The 23,119-nt window shown below is 41.9% G+C and overlaps 2 protein-coding genes across 3 annotated transcripts in view; one reads left to right on the forward strand and one right to left on the reverse strand.

Annotated features, from left to right (window-relative positions):
- Nucleotides 1–10,542, forward strand: part of LOC115137529 (uncharacterized) — a 33,207-nt gene extending 22,665 nt beyond the window's left edge. Inside the window, exons 5-6 of the mRNA XM_065024095.1 lie at nt 9,937–10,055; nt 10,300–10,542. Of these exons, the coding sequence (XP_064880167.1) occupies nt 9,937–10,055; nt 10,300–10,542 (362 nt within the window). The remainder of the gene's footprint in view (nt 1–9,936; nt 10,056–10,299) is intronic.
- LOC135559479 (NLR family CARD domain-containing protein 3-like) lies at nt 8,379–23,106 on the reverse strand. 2 transcript variants are annotated; one of them, XM_065024708.1, is made up of 3 exons: nt 23,017–23,106; nt 15,872–16,044; nt 8,379–15,638 (listed from the first exon to the last, which is right to left on the reverse strand). In XM_065024708.1, the coding sequence occupies exon 3, from the start codon at nt 15,444–15,446 to the stop codon at nt 13,917–13,919; it is 1,530 nt and encodes a 509-aa protein (XP_064880780.1). In that variant the 5' UTR covers nt 15,447–15,638; nt 15,872–16,044; nt 23,017–23,106; the 3' UTR covers nt 8,379–13,916. The 2 variants fall into 2 exon arrangements, with proteins under 2 accessions (XP_064880780.1, XP_064880778.1); XM_065024706.1 differs by having other exon boundaries at nt 8,379–15,641.
- Between the last annotated feature and the right edge of the window lie 13 nt (nt 23,107–23,119).

Genomic DNA, 23,119 nt, shown 5'->3' on the forward strand with positions numbered 1-23,119 from the left:
AAAAGAATTTGCCAGTAGATTGTCAACTTGATTCATGATGATGACCGCTAGCTAATATTTTGAAAGTAAGATGTTGACATGATCAGTCCAATCAAAGCTGCTGTACATATAACGTGATTTGATGTCATTTTATCTGTGGCCATGAAAGGGCACTTATAATGTAACTGTATGGCAGGACCCAAAGGGCTTAAATGTTTGATGTCTACCCTTACTAAGGACTTAGACCTGGTGGTGGCGTAGTGTCCCCATGAGTGACAGAACACTGAGCTAATGCTCCTATTTTTTGCTTGCTTGCCCCACCACCACAGAAAGCACTGAGCTAGGCTGAAACACCTGCATTTTGGAGCAACCTTACTCAAGAAAACAAAAAAGAGACCATGTTTGTATGCGCCTTCATTAACTAAATGTTATATATAAGACACTACCTTTCAAAAGTTTGGAGTCACTTAGAAATGTCCTTGTTTTTGAAAGAAAATATTATTTTTTGTTCTTTAAAATAGCATCAAATTGATCAGAAATACAGTATAGACATTGTTAATGTTGTAAATGTCTATTGTAGCTGGAAACTGCTGTTTTTTATGGAATATCTACATTGGCGTACAGAGGCCCATTATCAGCAACCATCACTCCTGTGTTCCAATGGCACGTTGTTAGCTAATCCAAGATTATAATTTTAAAAGGCTAATTGATCATTAGAAAATTGCAAAAGGGTTATGTTAGCACAGCTGAAAACGGTTGTTCCTGATTAAAGAAGCAATAAAACTGGCCTTCTTTAGACTAGTTGAGTATCTGGAGCATCAGAATTTGTGGGTTCGATTACAGGCTCAAAATGGCCAGAAACAAAGAACTTTCTTCTGAAACTTGTCAGTCTATTCTTGTTCTGAGAAATGAAGGCTATTCCATGCGAGAAATTGCCAAGAAAATGAAGATCTCGTACAACGCTGTGCACTACTCGCTTCACAGAACAGCATAAACTGGCTCTAACCAGAATAGAAAGAGGAGTGGGAGGCCCCGGTGCACAACTGAGCAAGAGGACAAGTACATTAGAGTGTATAGTTTGAGAAGCAGACACCTCACAAGTCCTCAACTGGCAGCTTCATTAAATAGTACCCTCAAAACACCAGTCTCAACGTCAACGGTGAAGAGGCGACTCCGGGTTGCTGGCCTTCTATAATTTGTTTTGCATTTGCAAAAATTCCTAATCCTGTTTTCCATTAGCAAAAATTCCTAAACCTGTTTATTTTTGCAATTGCAAAAATTCCTGAACCTGTCATTATGGGGTATTGTGTGTAGATTGATGAGGAAAAAAACGATTTAATCAATTTTAGAATAAGGCTGTAACATGACAAAATGTGGAAACAGTCAAGGGTCTGAATATTTCCCGAATGTGCCGTATATCCTCCAAGCTGTATGATCATTTACATCATCCAATTCGTAAGAACAATGATACCCTCCTCCTGATAATGTACACAAGCTATTCCAATCATAATGTAATGTAATGTAACATAAAGTAATGTATCATACTAAATGGTTGGGAACATATTTATATAGTAGTCTTACAAATTCCCCTGAGACCATGTTAGAGATATTGTGCAGACCACAACCCTTCCTTCTCCCATGAAAGAGCTCTATTTATTACCCTATTTACCTCTATCTTTCTCTCTCCAACATAAGAGCGGAATGGCTTGCAGTGATGCAAATACAACACATTGTTTCAATACAATAAACCAACAACCTGTAGTTAAAATAGTAGGAAACATCTATGTTGCAATTAAATTAATTTAAATTAAAGTCTGTATCTACTCAACCTCTGCACCATCTTTCTTATATCAGCATAACTAGATCATTATTTAAATATGACTTGATTGACGAAATTAACTATTTATTGATTTTACAGCGCCCTCTCCCACAGAGGGAGAGAGGGGTGAAGTTGGCCATTTTATGATGGTCGTAAATACCTGCAGGAACTCTCTCTCTCCCATTCTGGAGGAAGGGAAGTTAAACATCCCTTTGTTACCGCAGTTTGTGACATCCAAGATTGGATAATGAAATAATATGTCTGTAATCCAAACAGTTGGAATGGTCCGTGGGTACAGTTCAGTTGTTGTTTTGGGATCTCATTAATAAGGATGGTATGACAGCATAACTGTATCTCTGAATGTGTATATTTAACAGTTGTCAGGTTTACACCCAAATGTTGTGGATCTCACAGGATTAAATATGAAACTATTTGTGAAAAGACAAAATGTGATGTTAGCCTTCTAAATGAGAATTGTTTATCATATAAAAGTTATACCCAGTCAGTGACCACACTCACGTGAGCACAGACATTATGTCGGCATTATGGAACAATGGAACTTTTACCAGAGTGCATAAAACCCCTCCTAACAAAATGTACATTAGACCAAGCAGGTGGACGGTAAGCCGGACTTCACAAATGGTTAGACTCTACAAGACCAGTACACGGCTAGCGTTAGCTGAAAGGTACAAAATGGTTAGACTCTACAAGACCAGTACACGGCTAGCGTTAGCTGAAAGGTACAAAATGGTTAGACTCTACAAGACAAGTACATGGCTAGCGTTAGCTGAAAGGTACAAAATGGTTAGACTCTACAAGACCAGTACACGGCTAGCGTTAGCTGAAAGGTACAAAATGGTTAGACTCTACAAGACCAGTACACGGCTAGCGTTAGCTGAAAGGTACAAAATGGTTCTACAAGACCTCTACGTTAGCTGAAAGGTACAAAATGGTTAGACTCTACGGCTAGCGTTAGCTGAAAGGTACAAAATGGTTAGACTCTATAAGACCAGTACACGGCTAGCGTTAGCTGAAAGGTACAAAATGGTTAGACTCTACAAGACCAGTACACGGCTAGCGTTAGCTGAAAAGTACAAAATGGTTAGAAACTCTGAAACTTTCAACAGTGAAGAAGATAAAGACTACACATTCACAGTCTGCAGCTGTATATATAAAATAGTCTAGTAAACTCGACCAAAGTCAAGAGACAAATAACAATATCCTCTCACCACTATTCTAATGAACAGAGCCCGCTGAACAAGCTACAACTACGAAATAATTTGATCTCTGGTGGACAAACCAGAGACTTACGTCAAACTACTCTCCACAGATGGACCGGCGATTTCAACAGAGACCACAGAGACATGCAAGTGTAAATATGTCAATTGCATTTCTAAATCCGAATGAGCGGTTGTTAGGGTGCTAAATATCCACATTTACGATGGTCCACATGTATGTACAATAAGCCCACTCTCTGTCTCTCCCGCTCTTTAACTGTCCCCACCCCTTTCCATTGTCTACCACGCCGTCAAATCGGGTTAGTCCACTAGGGACCTATCATTGCATTATGTTAGTAACCAATGTATAATCTATCCTGTGTGTGTGTTTGTCATTCTGTGTGATTATTTAGTCAGTAAATAAATAATTAAGCCAATTTGTGTATCGCTGATTCATCATGGAGACTAGGGTTCGTGCAGATTTCAAAGAGTTTTGCGACATTCAGAATGAGACTGAAGGTAAATAAGAATTAATGAATTGACTGTGACTGATGTAAAACATATTTATATCTTTAGAGTTAGGAGATAGTAACTCGTTAAAAAACTTTTCCTGTGGGGCAGCAGATTACTACTTAATTCATTGTTATATTATTAATTTAATCGCATAATAATTGAACGTGGCATGTAATTATTTTATCAAATAACAGTCAAACATATCAATGATAGTCAAGACACAACATGGGCCTACATACCAAGTTAAGTTAAGCCCTCTATAGCAGGTCCTAACAGTTAGGACCTTACAGGTGCACGTGAGATCTCAGACCTGGGGCCTCATTTATAAATGTTGCGAAAGTACAAAAGAAGATGTTCACCACTTTCTAAGCAAACTTTGGGATTTATAGAAAACAAACTTGACGGGAGGATGTGCGGTCCTCCACGTACACTTTGACCCATACGTACAGCACATAAACTGGAGAAATTAGAAACTGCGACTTTGATGGCAGAAGGATGAAACTCGGGAAACGCTTTGAAATTGATACCATTGTGTAAAATAAATCTAAATATGACCTCTCACATATTATATATGAAGGGTTCCCTGGAGTGCACACAAAAAACATGATTTAGGATAATAAATACAAATGGAGATATCTGTTTTTACAAAAGACCCCCTCAAATGTGTTCTACAGTTTCATCGGGAATCAAATTTAATTGGACCTGTAATTATTAAACAATACTTGTATGTTATGAAATGTATTCTCATAAATAATAAAGGTGAACAGTAGGACAAATTGCATTTGAACTGATGCCGTTTTCCATGCCTCAGGTGGGAAGATACGAGTGCACAATTTCATATTGTTTTCACATGTTCTTTGCGCAGAACTGTCAATGTGATAATGGCCGTCATTGTCCGATACAATCAGGGTAATTACCACACCTGAAGGTGTTACGCAATTGAGTAGCTTTGACAATCAAATGGGTGGGTATTTAAAAGGCATGCAATTACAATGTGTAATGATGCACAATGGCTGCTTTGGCACTGTTGGAAGATTTGGCGAATGGAAGAATTAGACAAATATGGGCGTTAAAAAGGGTGGGACACGACGCTCGCTCACGTGCGCCAAATTTCAATTTGATTGTGATTCATAAAGTGAAACCGGTGTGGGACGTGCATGCACTCTTATAAATCTGAATATTTCTGTGAGTAAGTGTAACAGTACTCTTCTTGCGTTGTGTACAATCAGTCATCTACACGGAACTCCAATATGTAGCACCAGTCATGTAGCTTTATTCTGTTAGGAACGGCACAAAATTGTACGTCATGCAATGCACGTCTCACCATCCAACTCTGCACTCACGCACGCTGGTTTGGTGCTTGTTCACTGGGCTAGTTACCAAAATAATACAATTACAATATATAATATCTTTAACAATGTACCTGTTAGGAACGGCACAAAATTGCACGTCATGCAATGCACGTCTCACCATCCAACTCTGCACTCACGCACTGTAGAAAATATATGAACCCCCCCCCAATATAAATTGTACATTTAAATCATCACTTGAGAGTATAAAAATCACTTTTGATGTACAGTGCTTTGCAACCGACAATTTACCGCTGGTTTGGTGCTTGTTCACTGGGACGATTCTAACTGGAACATCCCACCTCGTAAGCAAGCTACGCAAACCAGCCAATAAGATGCCATGTTGAGTAGGTGAAGGCAAGACAAACTCAAACCAAAAACCCATTGGCTTAACAATAAAGTGGCAAGGGGAATCACCAATATAACCCTGTTACATAAGAACTTTCACTCCCTCTGGAGGTAGAGGGTAAACAAACCATCACAGTCAACATCACTACACCCTGTGAAGATGGAGGCCCAGGAGATGAGGAAGGTAAGATTAATCATTATCTTTTATTGCCATCAGCTCTGAGCTCTATGACCCATTGTATAAATCTCTCTTGAGACAAGGGCTTAGTAGACTTGTTGTATTGTGATGAACCTGAGTTTAGATTGGTCAAGAGCACCTTCTATTGGAGAAAATGTAGAATTTCATTGTGAACTTATACAATTATATACTTGAACTTTTGGACCCCAGGAAGAATATCTGCTGCTTCTTCAACTGTTTGCAGTTTACATCACCTTGTATGCTTCTGTGTTCTATTATGTGAGGTACACTAAGTATGTAATGCATTGTATTTGTTTTTCACCCACACAACACCACACCACAAAGATGAAAGGCATGGATGAAGATACTATACTCTCTCTTACAGAGAGTAGAATACTGAGACAAATATTGATGTAGCGGTCAGTGGTGAGGCTGAGGCAGGCTGCAATGCATGCAGGAGGAAGCAGAGGACACAAAGTGGAGGGAGGAAGTAAGCAGAGAGAAGTTAGTACATTGGTTCCCAAACTTGAGGTCGGGGCTCTACGTGGGGCCTGAGAAACTGTACAAGTTAGGAACTTAAAAAATGATGATGTTTCAATCTGTACAACTCCATATGGCCTATCTTCCCTATAGGTTTACATTAAAGCGCTATCAAAATGCAAACATTACAGTTCTAACAATGTAATACACCGTTGATGCTACGTGTCAGTGTGAATCATTTCTCATATTTCCCCCTTTTCAGAGGTATAACATATAAAATGTAGGTGGACCAAAATGTTGGCACTCAAATCATATTTTAATTATCATAAAAGCATAGCATACAGAATACCCTACTGTAGTGGTTACCAAACTGTTTAAAGCCCCGTACCCCTTCAAACATTCAACCTCCAGCTGGGTACCCACTCTAGCACCAGGGTCAGCGCACTCGCAAATGTTGTTTTTTGCCATCATTGTAAGTCTGCCACACACAAACTATACGATACATTTATTAAACATAAGTTTAATTTAAAAAAGTGTGAGTTTTTGACGCAACCCGTCTCGTGGGAAGTGACAAAGAGCTCTCATAGGACCAGGGAACATACAATAATAATCAATAATTTTGCTCTTTATTTAGCCATCTTACATATAAAACTGTATTTGTTCATCGAAAATTGTGAATAACTGAGAAGGTTGTGCTTGAAAGGATGCACATAATTCTGCAATGTTGGGCTGTATTGGAGAGAGTCTCAGCCTTAAATCATTTTCCACACACAGTCTGTGCCTGTATTTAGTTTTCATGCTAGTGAGGGCCGAGAATCCACTCTCACATAGGTATGTGGTTGCAAAGGGCATCAGTGTCTGAACAGCACGATTTACCAAGGCAGGATACTCTGAGCGCAGCCCAATCCAGAAATCTATCAGTGGCTTCTGATTTAAATTCAATGTTCACAGAACCGCTTGTTGCAATTTCGATGAGGCTCTTGTTCAGATATCGGTAAGTGGACTGGAGGCAGGGCATGAAAGGGATCACGAATCCAGTTGTTTGTGTCATCCGTTTCGGGAAAGTAGCTGCCTAATTGCGCACCCAACTCACTCAGATGCTTCTATCACATTTGACATGGTCCGTAAGCTTGAGTTCATTTGAACACAAAAATCATACAATGATGGAAAGACCTGTGTGTTGTCCTTGTTAATGCAGACAGAGAAGAGGTGCAGGAACTCAAGTAGAGGAAAATGTGAGGTGCCGGTTACCGTAAGTACTCAGTTACCGTGAGCTCCTGCCTAAGTATTGTGTTTAGGTAAAAATATAAATAATGTCCCGTTTGGAACACTGACAATTGTTTTTGTTTTTTTATCTCAATCTGATTGGGTGGACCTGGCCCACCAAGGCCCATCCTTGCCTTCACCTATGGTCTGCTGTTCTCCAAATATCATTTTAAAGTGTATTTTATTGTATAGAAATGCAGTAAATGGGGGGGACATTTCCCTTATTCATGTCATCACTAAAACTCAGACCCTGGTTACGGCCCTTGAAATGGGGATATTAATTGCTTCCCCTGCACCTGTGGCCATTGCTAAGGTCAACGGCATCATGGACTTTACCCAGTACGAATACATTTTTGCCAGAAACCTGCTTGCCTCTGCAATAAGGCTGACACTTGGCCACAAGTGGATCTTCCAGCAAGACAATAACCTCAAGCATACATCAAAATCCACAAAGAAGTGATAAACTGACCACAATCAATATTGTGCAATGGCCATCTCAGTCTCCAGACAAAACATTTTAGAAAATGGATCAAGGTCGTTATCCTTGCAAGGTGAGGTATTGAAGGGTTTTGACCATTTTTTTTGCAAAATGTTTTTGACTTGATAAACAAAATCTCTTTCTCTGAGAAATTGTATTAGTATAAAATACAAATACAGCTCAATATTTGTATTATTTATTTCATACAGATTTTTTTTTACATCTTTGCCAAGGGTGCCAATACTTTGGTTTAGATTGCTATGGTCTGAAAAAACTAAATCTGTCGATACCATAGTGAGTTGTTGCACTCTATGCTATTTCATTTCTATATTTTTCTGTAGGCTGTTATCAATAAGACGTCACAATACAGTGCAGACCGTTCGATTTCCCTGCTGGGGGTCAAGGAGACCACAGCTCTGCTAAAACCGTTGACAACTGCATAACATTTAAGGGATTGTAAACATTTATTGAATTGTTTGGTTGTAATATCTTCACCTCCTGAAGAGCATACAGTGCCTTCAGAATGTACTAAAACCCCTTGACTATTCCACATTGTGTTGTGTTACAGCCTGAATTAAAATAAAATAAAAATATATACAGTTGAAGGCGGAAGTTTACATACACCTTAGGCAAAAATATTTAAACTCAGTTTTTCACCATTCATGACATTTAATCTGAGTAAAAAATTCCCTGTCTTTAGGTCAGTTAGGCTCTCCACTTTTTTTTTAAAGAATGTGAAATGTCAGAATAATTGTAGAGAGAATTATTTATTTCAGCTTTTACTTCTTTCATCACATTCCCAGTGGGTCAGAAGTATACATACACTCAAATAGTATTTGGTAGCATTGCCTTTAAATGGTTTAACTTGGGTCAAACATTTCAGGTAGCCTTCCACAAGCTTCACACAATAAGTTGGGTGAATGTTGGCCCATTCCTCCTGACAGAGCTGGAGAAACTGAGTCAGATTTGTAGGCCTCCATGCTCGCACACACGTTTTCAGTTCTGCCCACATATTTCTATGGGATTGAGGTCAGGGCTTTGTGATGGCCACTCCAATACCTTGACTTTTTGTTGTCCTTTTTTTGTTGACCTGTTAAGTATGTATGAAATGCTGCAAGGCTTTATAAATCAATCAGAATCATGTTCAAAATCATTATACGGTGTCTTTCTATGTAGTAATGACACATTTCACACAAAACAAATTCCTTTTGAATTGGAACCAAATAATTTAATGGAAATGGGAGTAGAGGACAGAATGCTGTTACTGTCTGTCTGTGTGTGTGTGTGAGGGAAACCACAGCATCAGTTCCTTTTGGTATCAGAACAGCATTGGTTTATGAGGGAGAAACTGGTCAGCTGGAAAGACTAAGATAGATACAGTAGGACCAAATCAGGTGTATATTATATTTGTTTCTCGACACCTGCAGGACTGACACTTGGGAATCAGAACTGTCAGCCTTACAGACTGGCCTCAGTTTCTCTGGGACTGCATTGTCTTCTCTTGCTGACCAGTCATAAGTCTCTCTGTACACTGTGACTATTCAAAAATCACGGGTGGTAGGGTGTGAGTGTGTATGTCCGTGTGTGTTAGCGTCAGTGTGTGTGTAAAGAAACATAAAATTGTACATTTGTTCTCTGTTCCATCACAGATGACAATCACTACAATCAACTGTCCAGAACTCTCTCTTTTAACGGCCAACCATACTTCAGAAAAGGAAGAACTTAGTTACAAAAACATGACTAAGGAGAGAGACCAACTGGAGACTTCTTTCAACGCCTTGAATAAAGACAGAGACCAGTTTCAGGCACGTTTTAACACAATGACTACAAACAGAGCCCAGCTGCAAACCCGTTACAATACCTTGGCTGAAGAGAAACACCAGTTACAAAGGAAAATATCAGAGCTGTAAGCACGACGCTGGAGATGAGAAGCAGGTACAGGGAGTGAACATTTAATTAACCAAGGACAATGGACAGGACAGAACAGTGTCTGGACAGGAACACAACGACATTAACGCTGACACAGGGATCTAACCAAAGAAACAGACAGATATAGAAGGGGAAATCAACAAGGTAATGGAGTTCAGGTGAGTCCAATGATGCGCAGCTGCGCGTAATGATAGTGAAAGGTGTGCGTAACGAAGACAGTCTGGCACCCTCGAGCTCCAGAGAGGGAGAGCGGGAGCAGGCGCAACAGTACCGCCACCTCTAGGGGCGCCACCCGGCATACCACCTGCGCGAGCCTGACGGGGCCGAGGCATGGGCGCTGGACAAGCCGGCTGGGGAGTAGAATCCTGACAAACCGGTAGAGGCGTGGGAGCCTGACAAACTGGCTGAGGTGTGGGAGCCTGAGGGCCAGCTGAAGCATGACGTGGGGTGGGCGCCGGCCGAGCCCACTGAGGGAAAACGAGCTCTCGAGCCAGCTAAGGTGTGGAAGCTCGACGAGCTAGCTGAGGCACCACCGGTTCCCTAGGTGATAGCATCCGGACCCGACGTCACCAAATAAAACTAAAACAAACTCCCTGATGCTTCCAACAGTCTTTGAGGACAGACACTGGGAGACAAGAAGCATGTACAAGGAGTGACCCTTTAATGGCAACGGACATGGAACAGGACAGCATCTGGACAAGAACACATAACGACAATAATGCTGACACTGGGATCTAACCAAGGAACAGATAAATATAGGAGGGGCAATCAACAAGGTAATGGAGTCCAATGATGCGCAGCTGCGCGTAATGATGGTGAAAGGTGTGCATAACGAAGGCAGTCTGGCGCCCTCGAGCGCCAGAGAGGGAGAGCGGGAGCAGGCGCAACAGTACCGCCACCTCAAGGGGCGCCACCCGGCATACCACCTGGGCGAGCCTGACGGGCCAGCCGAGGAATGGGCGCTGGACATGCCGGCTGGGGAGTAGAATCCCGACGAACCGGCAGAGGCGTGGAGTCTGACGAACCGGCTGAGGTGTGGGAGCCTGATGGCCAGCTGAAGCATGACGTGGGGTGGGCGCCGGCCGAGCTCACCGAGGGAAAACGAGCTCTCGAGCCAGCTACGGTGTGGAAGCTCGACGAGCTAGCTGAGGCACCCCCGGTTGTATAGTATCCAAATAACTGAGAATTTGAGTTGATGTGAAAAAAGTTTTGTCATATATTGAAGTTATATGACTGCATTGACCAATATGCTGTCCTTCTGCAGGATGCTGCCCTGTCGGTTGGAGGATATTTAAGTCTAGCCATTATTACCTCTTTAAAGAGAAGAAAACTTGGAGTCAGAACAGAGCAGAATGTATAAAGAGAGGAGCGGACCTTGTGATCATAAACAGTTGAGACAAACAGGTGAGAGAGAAGGTGAAAGAGAGGGAGAGCGACAGATACAGACAGGCAGAGATATTAAACATACTAAATATGTTTTCCCCATGTGTTTCTGAGTAAACTGGCTAACAATAAGAAGTTCTGAACTTGATTGACTGTGTCACTGAAGGAAGGCACCTGGAAATGAGTGGATGAAACAAATCTAACTAAAACATAGTTTGTAAAATACAAATGGATCCTGTAGACACTTGGTTCTTGTACTAAATGCTGAAGACTTAATATAATGACTTAATATAATGTCTCTAAACTTGTTGGTTCGTAGGTTCTGGAGACAAGGACAGCCAGATATTCATCTGTGTAGTGAGGATTTGTGGTATTAACTAGGGGGCACTATTTTCATTTTTGGAAAAATAATGTTCCCAAAGTAAACGGTCTATTTTTCAGGACCAGATAATAGAATATGCATATAATTGACAGCTTAGGATAGAAAACACTCTAAAGTTTCCAAAACTGTAAAAATATTGTCTGTGAGTATAACAGAACTGATATTGCAGGCGAAAGCATGAGAAAAATCCAAACAGGAAGTGACTCTAATTTAGAAACCTCTGTGTTCCTATGCATCCCTATTGAGCAGTGAAAGGGATATCAACCAGATTAATTTTGCTATGGCTTCCCTAATGTGTCTAGTGTCACAAGACATAGTTTCAGGCTTTTATTTAGAAAAATGCGTAAGTGGTCACCTGGTGGCTCTCAGAGTGATTTGTGCGTAATAGACAAATGCGGCCATTGTTTCTCTCGCTCCTACTAAGAAGCCAACTGACCCGGTTGATATATAATCTAATAGATATTTGAAAAACACCTGAGGATTGATTATAAAAAACGTTTGCCATGTTTCTGTCGATATTATGGATCTAATTTGGAATATTTTCCGGCGTTGTCGTGACCGCAATTTCCGGTCGATTTCTCAGCCAAACGTGAAGAACAAATGGAGCTATTTTGGCTACAAAAATAATCTTTATGGAAAAAAGGAAAATTTGCTATCTAACTGGGAGTGAAAACATCCGAAGCTCATCAAAGGTAAACTCTTTAACTTGATTGCTTTTCTGATTTTCGTGACCAAGCTGCCTGCTGCTAGCTAGGCATAATGCTATGCTAGGCTATCGATAAATGCTTGTCTTGCTTTGGCTGTAAAGCATCATTTCAAAATCTGAGATGACAGGGTGATTAACAAAAGGCTAAGCTGTGTTTCAATATATTTCACTTGTGATTTCATGAATATGAATATTTTCTAGTAATATTTTTTGTCCGTTGCGTAATGCTAATTAGTGTCAGTTGATGACAATTCTCCCGGGAGCGGTAGTTCCAAGAGGTTTTTAAGTTTCAATTATTAACATCAGTACATTTAATTCTGATTTCATTGATTTAATAGAATGGCAATTAGTAATGCATTTTAAAAATATTATAGCTAATGTAGTATCTACAAGTTAAATGCACAACCTTTAAACAGTAATTAAGTTAATGTCAGATGTGATAATATTACACACATACACTGAGTGTACAAAAAATTACTTAGCCTGATCAGGTAAATCCAGGTGAAAGCTATGATCCCTTATTGATGTCACCTGTTAAATCCATTTCAATCAGTGTAGATGAAGGGGGTGGACAGGTTAAAGAAGGATTTTTAAGCCTTGAGACAATTGAGACAATGGATTGTATTTGTGTACATCGCTGCTGGGTTTTTCACGCTCAACATTTTCTAGGGTGTATCAAGAATGGCCCATTCGTTTAATGCATTTACTGTTAATTTGCTCCTGCAATTTTTTTTTGGGGGGGGGGTTGCATATATGTATTTGTAAGTCTGTCACCATATAAAATACCCCCATGATTTCAAAAGTTATACCAATTAAGTTATGTCATGTACAGTGTATTTGTTATGGCCTTTTGAAAACCAAATCACAAGGATTTGGAAAGAGTGAGTGTGGGTGATATTGGCCAATTCATGGGTGGAAGTTGAGGGTCAGTGCACGCTGGGTCAAACAGTAGTTGAATCTCAATAGTTTCCTTTCCTTAATCTGAATTAATGTGGGTAAAAAACAGAACTGCTGAGAGCAAATACATCCACAATATTGCTTTCACCTGTCCCATGTTTCAGATCAGTGTATTTGAAGCAGAGGAAGCCACTGAAAACAGATAGACCAGTCTTTAATTTGATCGATTATTAACGTTTAAAAATACCTAAAGTTGTATTCCAAAAGTATTTTGAAATGTTTTGGCAAAGTTTACAGGTAACTTTTGAGATATTTTGTAGTGACTTTTCGCAAATTGGAAGCTGTTTTTCTCTGGATGAAACGCGCCAAATAAATGGACATTTTGGATATATATGGACGGAATTAATCAAACAAAAGGACTATTTGTGATGTTTATGGGACATATTGGAGTGCCAACAAAAGAAGTTTGTCAAAGGTAAGGCATGTTTTATATTTTATTTCTGTGCTTTGTGTAGCGCCTGCAGGGTTGAAATATGCTACTCTCTTTGTGCTATCATCAGATAATAGCTGCTTATGCTTTCGCCGAAAAGCCTTTTTGAAATCTGACATGTTGGCTGGATTCAGAATGAGTGTAGCTTTAATTTGCTATCTTGCATGTGTAATTTAATGAAAGTTTGAATTTTATAGTATTTTATTTGAATCTGGCGCTCTGCATTTTCCCTGGCAATTGGCCAAATGGGACATTTGCGTCCCCCTATCCCAGTTAAACTGAAATCCCTCAACAGTCACTGCAGTGGCATTTTGGTAGATGTGGCAGTACAATATTTGGTGATGTCTCCCTAATAGACCATTCATACAGCAATGATGTCTTTCTAGTAGACCTGCAAGTGTTTGTCCCCCAGTACAGTCTGCATTCTCCACATGCTCATTCGGCGCATCCAACTCAAACGTTCCATCTCCATAAACACTTCCCTCTCCATCTCCCTGCCTGCCTAAAGCATGTCCGCCAGCTCCCAGCATTGGTCGGGCTCCAGCAGGAACCCCCACCGGGACTCGGAGGTCAGGTAGCGTCGGACCTCCCTGCCCAGCGAGGCGTCCCCTAGCTCCGGCAGACTGCGGAAAAGTGCCACGGTGGTCTGAAGGTAAGGCTCAGACTTGATCGTCTGCTTAATGTATTCCGCCGTGATCTCTGTGATCACCTTGGAGCCTGTGACCTTTAAACCTTTCCCTAGACATGCTAGATCTAAGAGAGTCTGGTTGGGTGTTGTTGAGAGGCCAAGGAGGAAGCAGAGGAAGATGTCATAAGTTCCGTGCATGTTCCGTAAAACCCTGTCCACGGAGCATCTGTGGAGGTCTAAAAGGGTTGCTCCCCTGAACGTCCCTTTCAATTGATCAAGGAGTGTAGTAGGTTGGAGTAGTAGGTTTCTCCTTTTACTTGTGTAGGTGAGAAACACGTGCAGGGCAGCTAGGTAGTCTTGAATGCCTGTGTACACAAAGCGGTACATTTCCTCCAGGTACATCGCACGCCCTGCGATGAGCAGCCTACACAACCTGTGGAATATGGAACTTTTGGAGACGTCGATTCCATGTTCCATCACATCACTCTCGCTGAATATGATGCTTCCTCTTTCCAGTTGTAGAAAAGCCAGCATCCCAAGCTTACGAACAACCTCTCTGATTGATTCTGAGTGTTCACCATTTTGATCGTTCTTCAAACCAATATGAACAAGCAAAAAGTGAGTGTATAGACACTCTGACGCAACTATCTCGACACACACTCCCGCCTCAGTGTTTTCTAAAATGGCCGCCAACATCTCACAGCACAACGGTGTTTGATACAGGTTGCAGAGGTTCCGTGATGACTCTAGGGCAATAGCTTTCATGACTAGGGAGATAGCTTTGTGCACCAGATTCTGATCGCCAAACCTATTTCTAAAGAACTCCCTCTTCTGGGTTTCGTCAAAGCCCCTTATCTCTGTCAAGCACTGTTGTTGGGGGAGGACGTCAATGGGGATGAAACTGGCGGACGCAGGCCTGGTGATCACCGAGACATAGGCGGAGGGAAGAAGCAGCTGACACCAGATGAGGTTCACTAGGAGGATGGGCAAAGGCATCTCCTTATTGATGTCAGACTCCACTGATATGCTTTCAAAGTCCAGGGGAAGGTTGAATTGGTCCAAACCGTCCAAGATGAAGTCTACTTTAGACCGACTCAGATCCAGACCAGGGTTCTCGTTCTCCGACATCATGGACGAGTGAAAGTGGCTGATGAGGCCACTCAGACTGAAGCTCCGGCCCATTAGCCAATTGAGTTCACTGAAGGGAAAGACAAACAAGGAGTCAACTTCCTGATTGGCTCTGTCCTCGGCCCAGTTAAAGACAAACTTCTGGACAATTGCCATCTTCCGTGAGCCTGCGGGTCCCTTCATCAGGTTGTTTTTTACTTGAGGCCAATCCAGAGATATCGGTGGTTTGAAGATATTGTCATGCTTGATCGTTGCTTCCTCATTAGCAGTGGGCATATCTGATGGTGACCTTACGGTTCGCGTGGCAGCATACCTATCGTTGTGAAATTGGATGTTGCCTTCGGTGATGAAGAGTTCCACATAGGAGTGTGTGAGGCACTGGCTCCGCACCTCTTGTCCTGCTGGGGTTCCATCACACAATGACGCGCACTTCCCTCAGCTCTGATTGGAGTTTCTCCCTGACTCCTACTGCTGGGAGAGGGAGAGGGAGCGAGAATTCAGATTAGATTGTTTAGGAATTTATGTATGCATGCCTACAAGAGAAACATTCTGACTGAAACTAAATATATTATTGTCTCCAGTGAACTTAGCTCTAAATGTTGTGTGCACAGTGAGATGAGCTACAGAATAAATGTCAATAGGAAGTTGATTCAGTATATAATTCCAGGCATATGAAAATCATGAAGAGATATAGTACTTACACTTGCTCCTCTGAGTAACGGCTGTATGTTCTCCCTCGGTGGCAAGGTCCCCCCTGTTGACCAGAATTCTCCATCGCAGTCTGATTTCACAATCTGTGGGGTTGGTCTGGGGTACACTTGTGATTTCCTCCCGGAAGAGATACACAGCAGGGTTGGGCCCAATTCAGCATGCTCTTGAATACAGGGTGGGAGTCATGTTGTCTGTTAAATGTACTAAAATGAGAACACAATAGAAATGCAAACTTTCAAATGGTACCTCAAAGATGTTTGGAGGGTCACATCAGAGAATGCTGACCCTAATGGGAATTTCAGTTGTTTTAAATGATACTGTCAATCTTCCATAGGAAACAGGGTTGGGCTCAATTCAGAATTGAATTGAGAATGTCTGATAAATTCCAATTAAATTATTGAATTTGAATTGAATTCCAAGTGAAGTCGTAAACAGGATATGGAATTGAATTTAAGGAAATAGAATTGAATTCAGTAATATGAAAATGTCTCTTCTATTCTATATTAGCTGTATACTTGTTCACAAAACATCAAACGTGTTGTTATATACATGCACATAAAATATTGTTGAAACAATCAAATTAATGATCAAAGTTAACAAAACCTGCATGTTATGCAGGTGAGTGAGGACCCAACAGCGATTCAACAGAAACAGAGTCTTTTAATGTCCAAACAGGGAAAACATAAATCCTCAATCTTTACAGGAGATGTCCAAACAGGGAAAACATAAATCCTCTATCTTTGCAGGCGAGTCCTCCTTCTAGTAGTAGAGGAGAATTGCAGGGCTAGCGGCAACAGACTGCAGGTCCCTCTGGGTAGGCGCGGGCCGTAGAGGACAGAGACACCTGCTCACACGCAGCATCTGATGAAGAGGCAGATTACGACAGGACGGGACAAGGGCAAAGCAAACAAGAATCCGACAAGGACAGAAGCAGAAACAGAGAGAGAAATAGAGACTTAATCAGAGGGCAAAAGAGACAGGTGTGAGAGAGTAAACGAGGTCGTTAGGAGAATGGGGAACAGCTGGGAGCAGGAACGGAACGATAGAGAGATAGTAACCTAATACGACCAGCAGGGGGAAACGAAGAGAAGAGAAAGCACAGGGACAAGACATAACATGACACTGCATGCGAATATTCCAATAATTTAACTAAATCACTTACATTTCCTTCAATATGGGGAAAATATTACATTTCCCAGAATACATTAGTTTAACCCACAAGTTGATCCTGGCTTGAGGGCTTCAAAAAGAAGAGATCAAATTTGGTGGAAATATAATTGGCTATTCCAAGCACTGAGGTTAAAAGAGTATATGAACATTGTTTCCAGAGAAAAGTTACATATTTTTTGGTATTTGGAAGTGTGACCTGTCAGATTCAATGAAACTCTCATGTTTTATAACTGAGTGGAATTTATTTTAATTGCACCAGAGGATTTACTCTGCCTGCAAAATCTGTCCACAAAAATAAGCCCATGAAGTGAGAACATTTTGTATTGAGGTCCATGAGGGTATCGAATTTGGTCAACAAAAAACATAATTGCTAATTTGCTACGTGAGACTTACTTGATCCAATAGAAGTTTCGTAATGGTTAGGTTGTTATGAATGCACATAAGTGGACACAAGTGGCATTTCAGCAACTTTGAAAAAAAATTACTTCATCCGAGTTGTGCCTGTTGTCATAGAGATAGAGGACTCATCATTGATATAACCTGTTTTAGCATGGACATTGCCAATGATGGCTTCAACCACTTTAGGGTAGTCAACTGGGTGAGGATTCCTATGAGATGGAAGCAATCAGCCAATGAAGAAGAAAAGTGGTCACTTGACCATCTTGTCAATCAAATCAAATTGTATTGCTCATATACATATGGTTAGCAGATGTTAATGCGAGTGTAGCGAAATGCTTGTGCTTCTAGTTCCGACCATGCAGTAATATCTAACAATTTCACAACAACTACCTTATACACACACAAGTGTAAAGGAATGAATAAGAATATGTACATATAAATATATGGATGAGCGATGGCCAAACGGCATAGGCAAGATGCAGTAGATGGTCTAGAGTACAGTATATACATATGAGTAATGTAGGGTATGTAAACATTGTATAAAGTGGCATTGTTTAAAGTGACTAGCGATACATTTTTTACATCCAATTTTGTATTATTAAAGTGGTTAGAGATTTGAGTCAGTATGTTGGCAGCAGCTACTCAATGTTAGTGATGGCTGTTTAACAGTCGGATGGCTTTGAGATAGAAGCAGTTTTTCAGTCTCTTGGTCCCAGCTTTGATGCACCTGTACTGACCTTGCCTTCTGGATCATAGCAGGGTGAACAGGCAGTGGCTCGGGTGGTTTTTGGCCTTTCTGTGACATCGGATGGTGTAGGTGTCCTGGAGGGCAGGTAGTTTTCCCCCGGTGATGCATTGTGCAGACCTCACTACCCTCTGGAGAGCCTTATGGGGCGGAGCAGTTGCCGTACCAGGCGGTGATACAGTCCGATAGGATGCTCTCGATTGTGCATCTGTAAAAGTTTTAGAGTGGTTTTGGTGACAAGCCAAATTTCTTCAGCCTCCTGAGGTTGAAGAGGTGCTGTTGCGCCTTCTTCACCACGCTGTCTGTGTGGGTGGACCATTTCAGCAAACAATGCAGGTGTAAGCAAATTCCTAGAAAGGCCAAAACCTAGGAAGAAACCTGTCCGTGATGTGTACGCTCCACTACTGTCCCGTCGATGTGGATAGGAGGGTACTCCCTCTGCTGTTTCCCAAAGTCAAATCAAATCAAAATCAAATCAAATCAAATCAAATTTATTTATATAGCCCTTCGTACATCAGCTGATATCTCAAAGTGCTGAGAAACCCAGCCTAAAACCCCAAACAGCAAACAATGCAGGTGTAAAAGCACGGTGGCTAGGAAAACTCCCTAGAGGAACTTAAAACTTTCCACCTTCTCCACTACTGTCCAGTTGTCGATGTGGATAGTCATCATGAGGGTACGGTCCTAGGGCTCAGGTCCTCTGCTGTTTTATAACAGAAGTCCACAATCATCTCCTTTGTTTTGACCTTGAGTGATGAGGTTATTCAGGTTCCTTACCACACTCCTCCCTGGATGGGGCCGTCTCATGTCAGGTAGTCCTTGGTAGGGCTCATCCGAGAGAGAGAAAGAAAGAGAGAAGGAGAGAATTAGAGAAGCACACTTAGATTTGAATAGGACAGGAGAAGTCCAGAATCAAACTGACCCTCACACATTAATGCAGCATAAATTTGGAGGCTTGCAATGGCCGGATCGCAGGATATAACCCCACCCACTTTGCCAAAGCACAGTAGAGGGTGAACAGGGAGCTCGGAGGGGTTGAGAATTTTCAGGTGCATGACTGTAGAGGCAGGAATCCCAGTGGAAAGAGGGGAATCGGCCAGGCAGAGACAGCAAGGGCGGTTCGTTGCTCCAGAGCCTTTCCGTTCACCTTCCCACTCCTGGGCCAGACTACACTCAATCATATGACCCACTGAAGAGATGAGTCTTCAGTAAAGACTTAAGTTGAGACCAGTTTGCGTTTCTGACATGGGTAGGCAGACCCCTCCACCTGGGAAAGGCAGCTGTTTGCTTAGAAATTCTAGGGACAAAGGAGGCCTGCGTCTTGTGACCCACTACCAAATCAGATAGGTGGAGCAAGCCCATGATGCTTTGGGTTAGCAGTAAAACCTTGAAATCAGGGTCTCAGGCTAGCACTGTAATATGATCAAAGTTCTAGCCGTATTCAGCACTAACTGAAGAGTGCTTTGAGTAGTCTAACCTAGAAGTGACAAAAGCATGGATTTTTCTGCATCTTTTTTTGGACAGAAAGTTTCTGATTTTTGCAATGTTACGTGATGGAAAAAAGCTGTCCTCGAAATGGTCTTGATATGTTCTTGTGTGAGGTCCTGTTTTATTTGAGAACTGTACAACCATTAAGATTAATTGTCAGATTCAACAGAAGATCTCTTTGTTTCTTGGGACCTAGAACAAGCATCTCTGTTTTGTCCGAGTTTAATAGTAGGTTTTCTTCATGTCTGAAACCAGCTTCTGCAATTTTGGGGGTTGAAATGTACAGCTGTGTGTCAGCATATGATTGAAAGTTTACCGAATTCCCCAAGAGGTAAAATATATAGTGAAAACAATAGTGGTCCTAAAACAGCTTGGAAATTTCTGATTTGTGGGTCACAGAGACAAACTGATATCTTTCAGATAAGATCTAAACCAGGCCAGAACATGTCCGTGAGACCTGGGTTTCCAATCTCTCCAAAAGAATGTGGTGATCGATGGTATCAAAAGCAGCACTAAGGTCTAGGAGCACGAGGACAGATGAGCCTCGGTCCGTTGCCATTAAAATGTCATTTACCACCTTGTGTCCTATGATGGGGTGACTATACATTGTTTGTCTTCAAAGATGGGTCAAGGTTTGGCTTTTTCAAGAGAGGCACTGCCACTTTTAGTGAGTTTGGTACACATCCAGTGGATAGAGAGCCGTTTATTATGAGGAAGCAGCTCTTTCAGTAGTTTAGTTGGAATAGGGTGAAGGTTTACAGGCCATGATTATTTTCATCATTGTGTCAAGAGATATAGTACTAAAAGACTTGAGCGTCTCTCTTGATCCTAGGTCCTGGCAGAGTTGTGCAGACTCAGGACAACTGAGGTTTGGAGGAATACGCAGGTTTAAAGAGGAGTCCGTAATTTGCTTTCTAATAAGTCCACAATCATCTCCTTTGTTTTGACGTTGAGTGTGAGGTTATTTTCCTGATACCACACTCCTCCCTATAGGCCGTCTCATCGTTGTTGGTAATCAAGCCTACCACTGTAGTGTCGTCTGCAAATTTGATGATTGAGTTGGAGGCGTGCATGGCCACGCAGTCGTGGGTGAACAGGGAGTACAGGGGAGGGCTGAGAACGCACCCTTGTGTGGCCCCAGTGTTGAGGATCAGCAGGGTGGAGATGTTGTTTCCTACCCTCACCACCTGGGGGCAGCCCGTCAAAGTCCAGGACCCAGTTGCACAGAGCGGGGTCGAAACCCAGGGTCTCGAGCTTAATGATGAGTTTGGAGGGTATTATGGTGTTAAATGCTGAGCTGTAATTGATGAACAGCATTCTTACATAGGTATTCCTCTTGTTCAGATGGGTTAGGGCAGTGTGCAGTATGATTGCGATTGCGTCGACTGTGGATCTATTGGGGCGGTAAGCAAATTGGAGTGGGTCTAGGGTGTCAGCTAGGGTGGAGGTCATATGGTCCTTGACTAGTCTCTCAAAGCACTTCATGATGACTGAAGTGAGTGCTACAGGGTGATAGTCATTTAGCTCAGTTTCCTTTGCTTTCTTGGGAACAGGAACAATGTTGGCCTTCTTGAAGCATGTGGGAACAGGAGACTGGGATAGGGATTGAATATGTCTGGAAACATACCAGCCGGCTGGTCTGCGCATGCTCTGAGGACGCAGCTATGGATGTCGTCTGGGCCGGCAGCCTTGTGAGGGTTAACACGTTTAAATGTTTAACTCATGTTGGCTGTGGTGAAGGAGAGCCCGCAGGTTTTGGTAGCGGGCCATGTCAGTGGCACTGTATTGTCCTCAAAGTGAGCAAAGAAGTTGTTTAGTTTGTCTGGGAGCTAGACGTCGGTGTCCGCGATGGGGCTAGGTTTCTTTTTAGATTTAGGGAGCCTTGTTTTCAGATTAGCTTTGTTAGAATCCCCTGCTTCAATAAATGCAGCCTCTGGATATGTGGTTTCCAGTTTACACAGAGTCCAATGAAGTTCTTTCAGGGCCATCGAGATGTCTGCTTGGGGGGGATATATTTGGCTGTGATTGTCATCGAAGAGAATTATCTTGGTAGATAATGCGGTCGGCATTTGATTATGAGGAAGTCAGGTGAACAAAAAGACTTGAGGTCCTGTATGTTTTTATGATCACACCACGACTCGTTAATCGTAAGGCATACACCCCCACCCTTCTTAGGGATGTTTGTTTCTGCCGGCGCGATGCATGAAGAAACCGGGTGGCTGTACCGACTCTAAGGTATCCCGAGTGAGTCATGAAATAGACTGTTACAATCTCTGATGTCTCTCTGGAAGGCAACCATTGCTCAAATTTTGTCTACCTTGTTGTCAAGAGACTGGACATTGGCGAGTAGTATACTCAGGAGCGGTGAGCGATGTGCCCGTCTATGGAGCCTGACCAGAAGACCGCTCAGTCTGCCCCTTCTGCGGCGCCGTTGTTTTGGGTCACGTACTGGGATCGGCTCCATTGTCCTGGTTGGTGGTCCGAACAGAGGATCCGCTTCGGGAAAGTCGTATTCCTGGTTGTAATGTTGGTAAGTTGACGTTGCTCTTATATCCAATAGTTCTTCCTGGCTGTATGTAATAAGACTTAATATTTCCTGGGGTAACGGTGTGAGCAATAATACATAAAAAAAAAAAATACTGCATAGTTTCCTAAGAACGCGAAGCGACCATCTATGTCGACGCCATCATCAATATCATAGACCATTTTCGATTGCAATGAATTACATTCTACTTTACTCCAACTCAAATTCAAATTCTACATTCTTTAGAGGTTTTAGGAGTGTGGTGAATTTCAATTTATGAATCAATTCCAAAAATCTTAATTGAGCCCAACCCTGATTCACAATTAATAGTTCAAACCTGAGATACAACAGAGGATCAGATAAACGCCATGACCTTGTTTGCACCCTTTTCATTGTTAACCTGACTCTAGGACTTGGGGGTAGTTTTCAGCTCAAATCGTTCAGACTAGACAGACGATCTCTCAATGCGCTTGTATGAAATGAGACTTCTTAAATCGCACGTCATCAGGCACATGGAATCCCAAAAGAAATGTATACAGATAAAAACAAATCTAGCATTTACACATAAAAGGATAAGTAGCATATCGTTTTTAAATGTTTGCATGGTTTTCTCCTATGAGAAACAACAGCTGATTCAAATGGGGTGAGGCAGATTTCAAACTCTTCAGAGAATTGGTAGGATTCTCTTGTGCATTCTCGCCAAAAGGAAGGGAGGAACGATAACATGAGGAAGTTACATTTCATCGTAACTTTGTGGAGTTATGCTATAGATCAGGAATCAAATTAAAGTGTAAAGGTAGGCTACTCACCACTTTGTCCATGCTGCTACAGACGGAAAGCTAATGTGTGTTTTATATACGAAGGTTACTCATTTTCTGTAAGAAAACATTGGAGTTAAACAATTTACAACAT

Source organism: Oncorhynchus nerka, linkage group LG11, assembly GCF_034236695.1.
Source record: "Oncorhynchus nerka isolate Pitt River linkage group LG11, Oner_Uvic_2.0, whole genome shotgun sequence".
NCBI lineage: Eukaryota > Metazoa > Chordata > Actinopteri > Salmoniformes > Salmonidae > Oncorhynchus > Oncorhynchus nerka.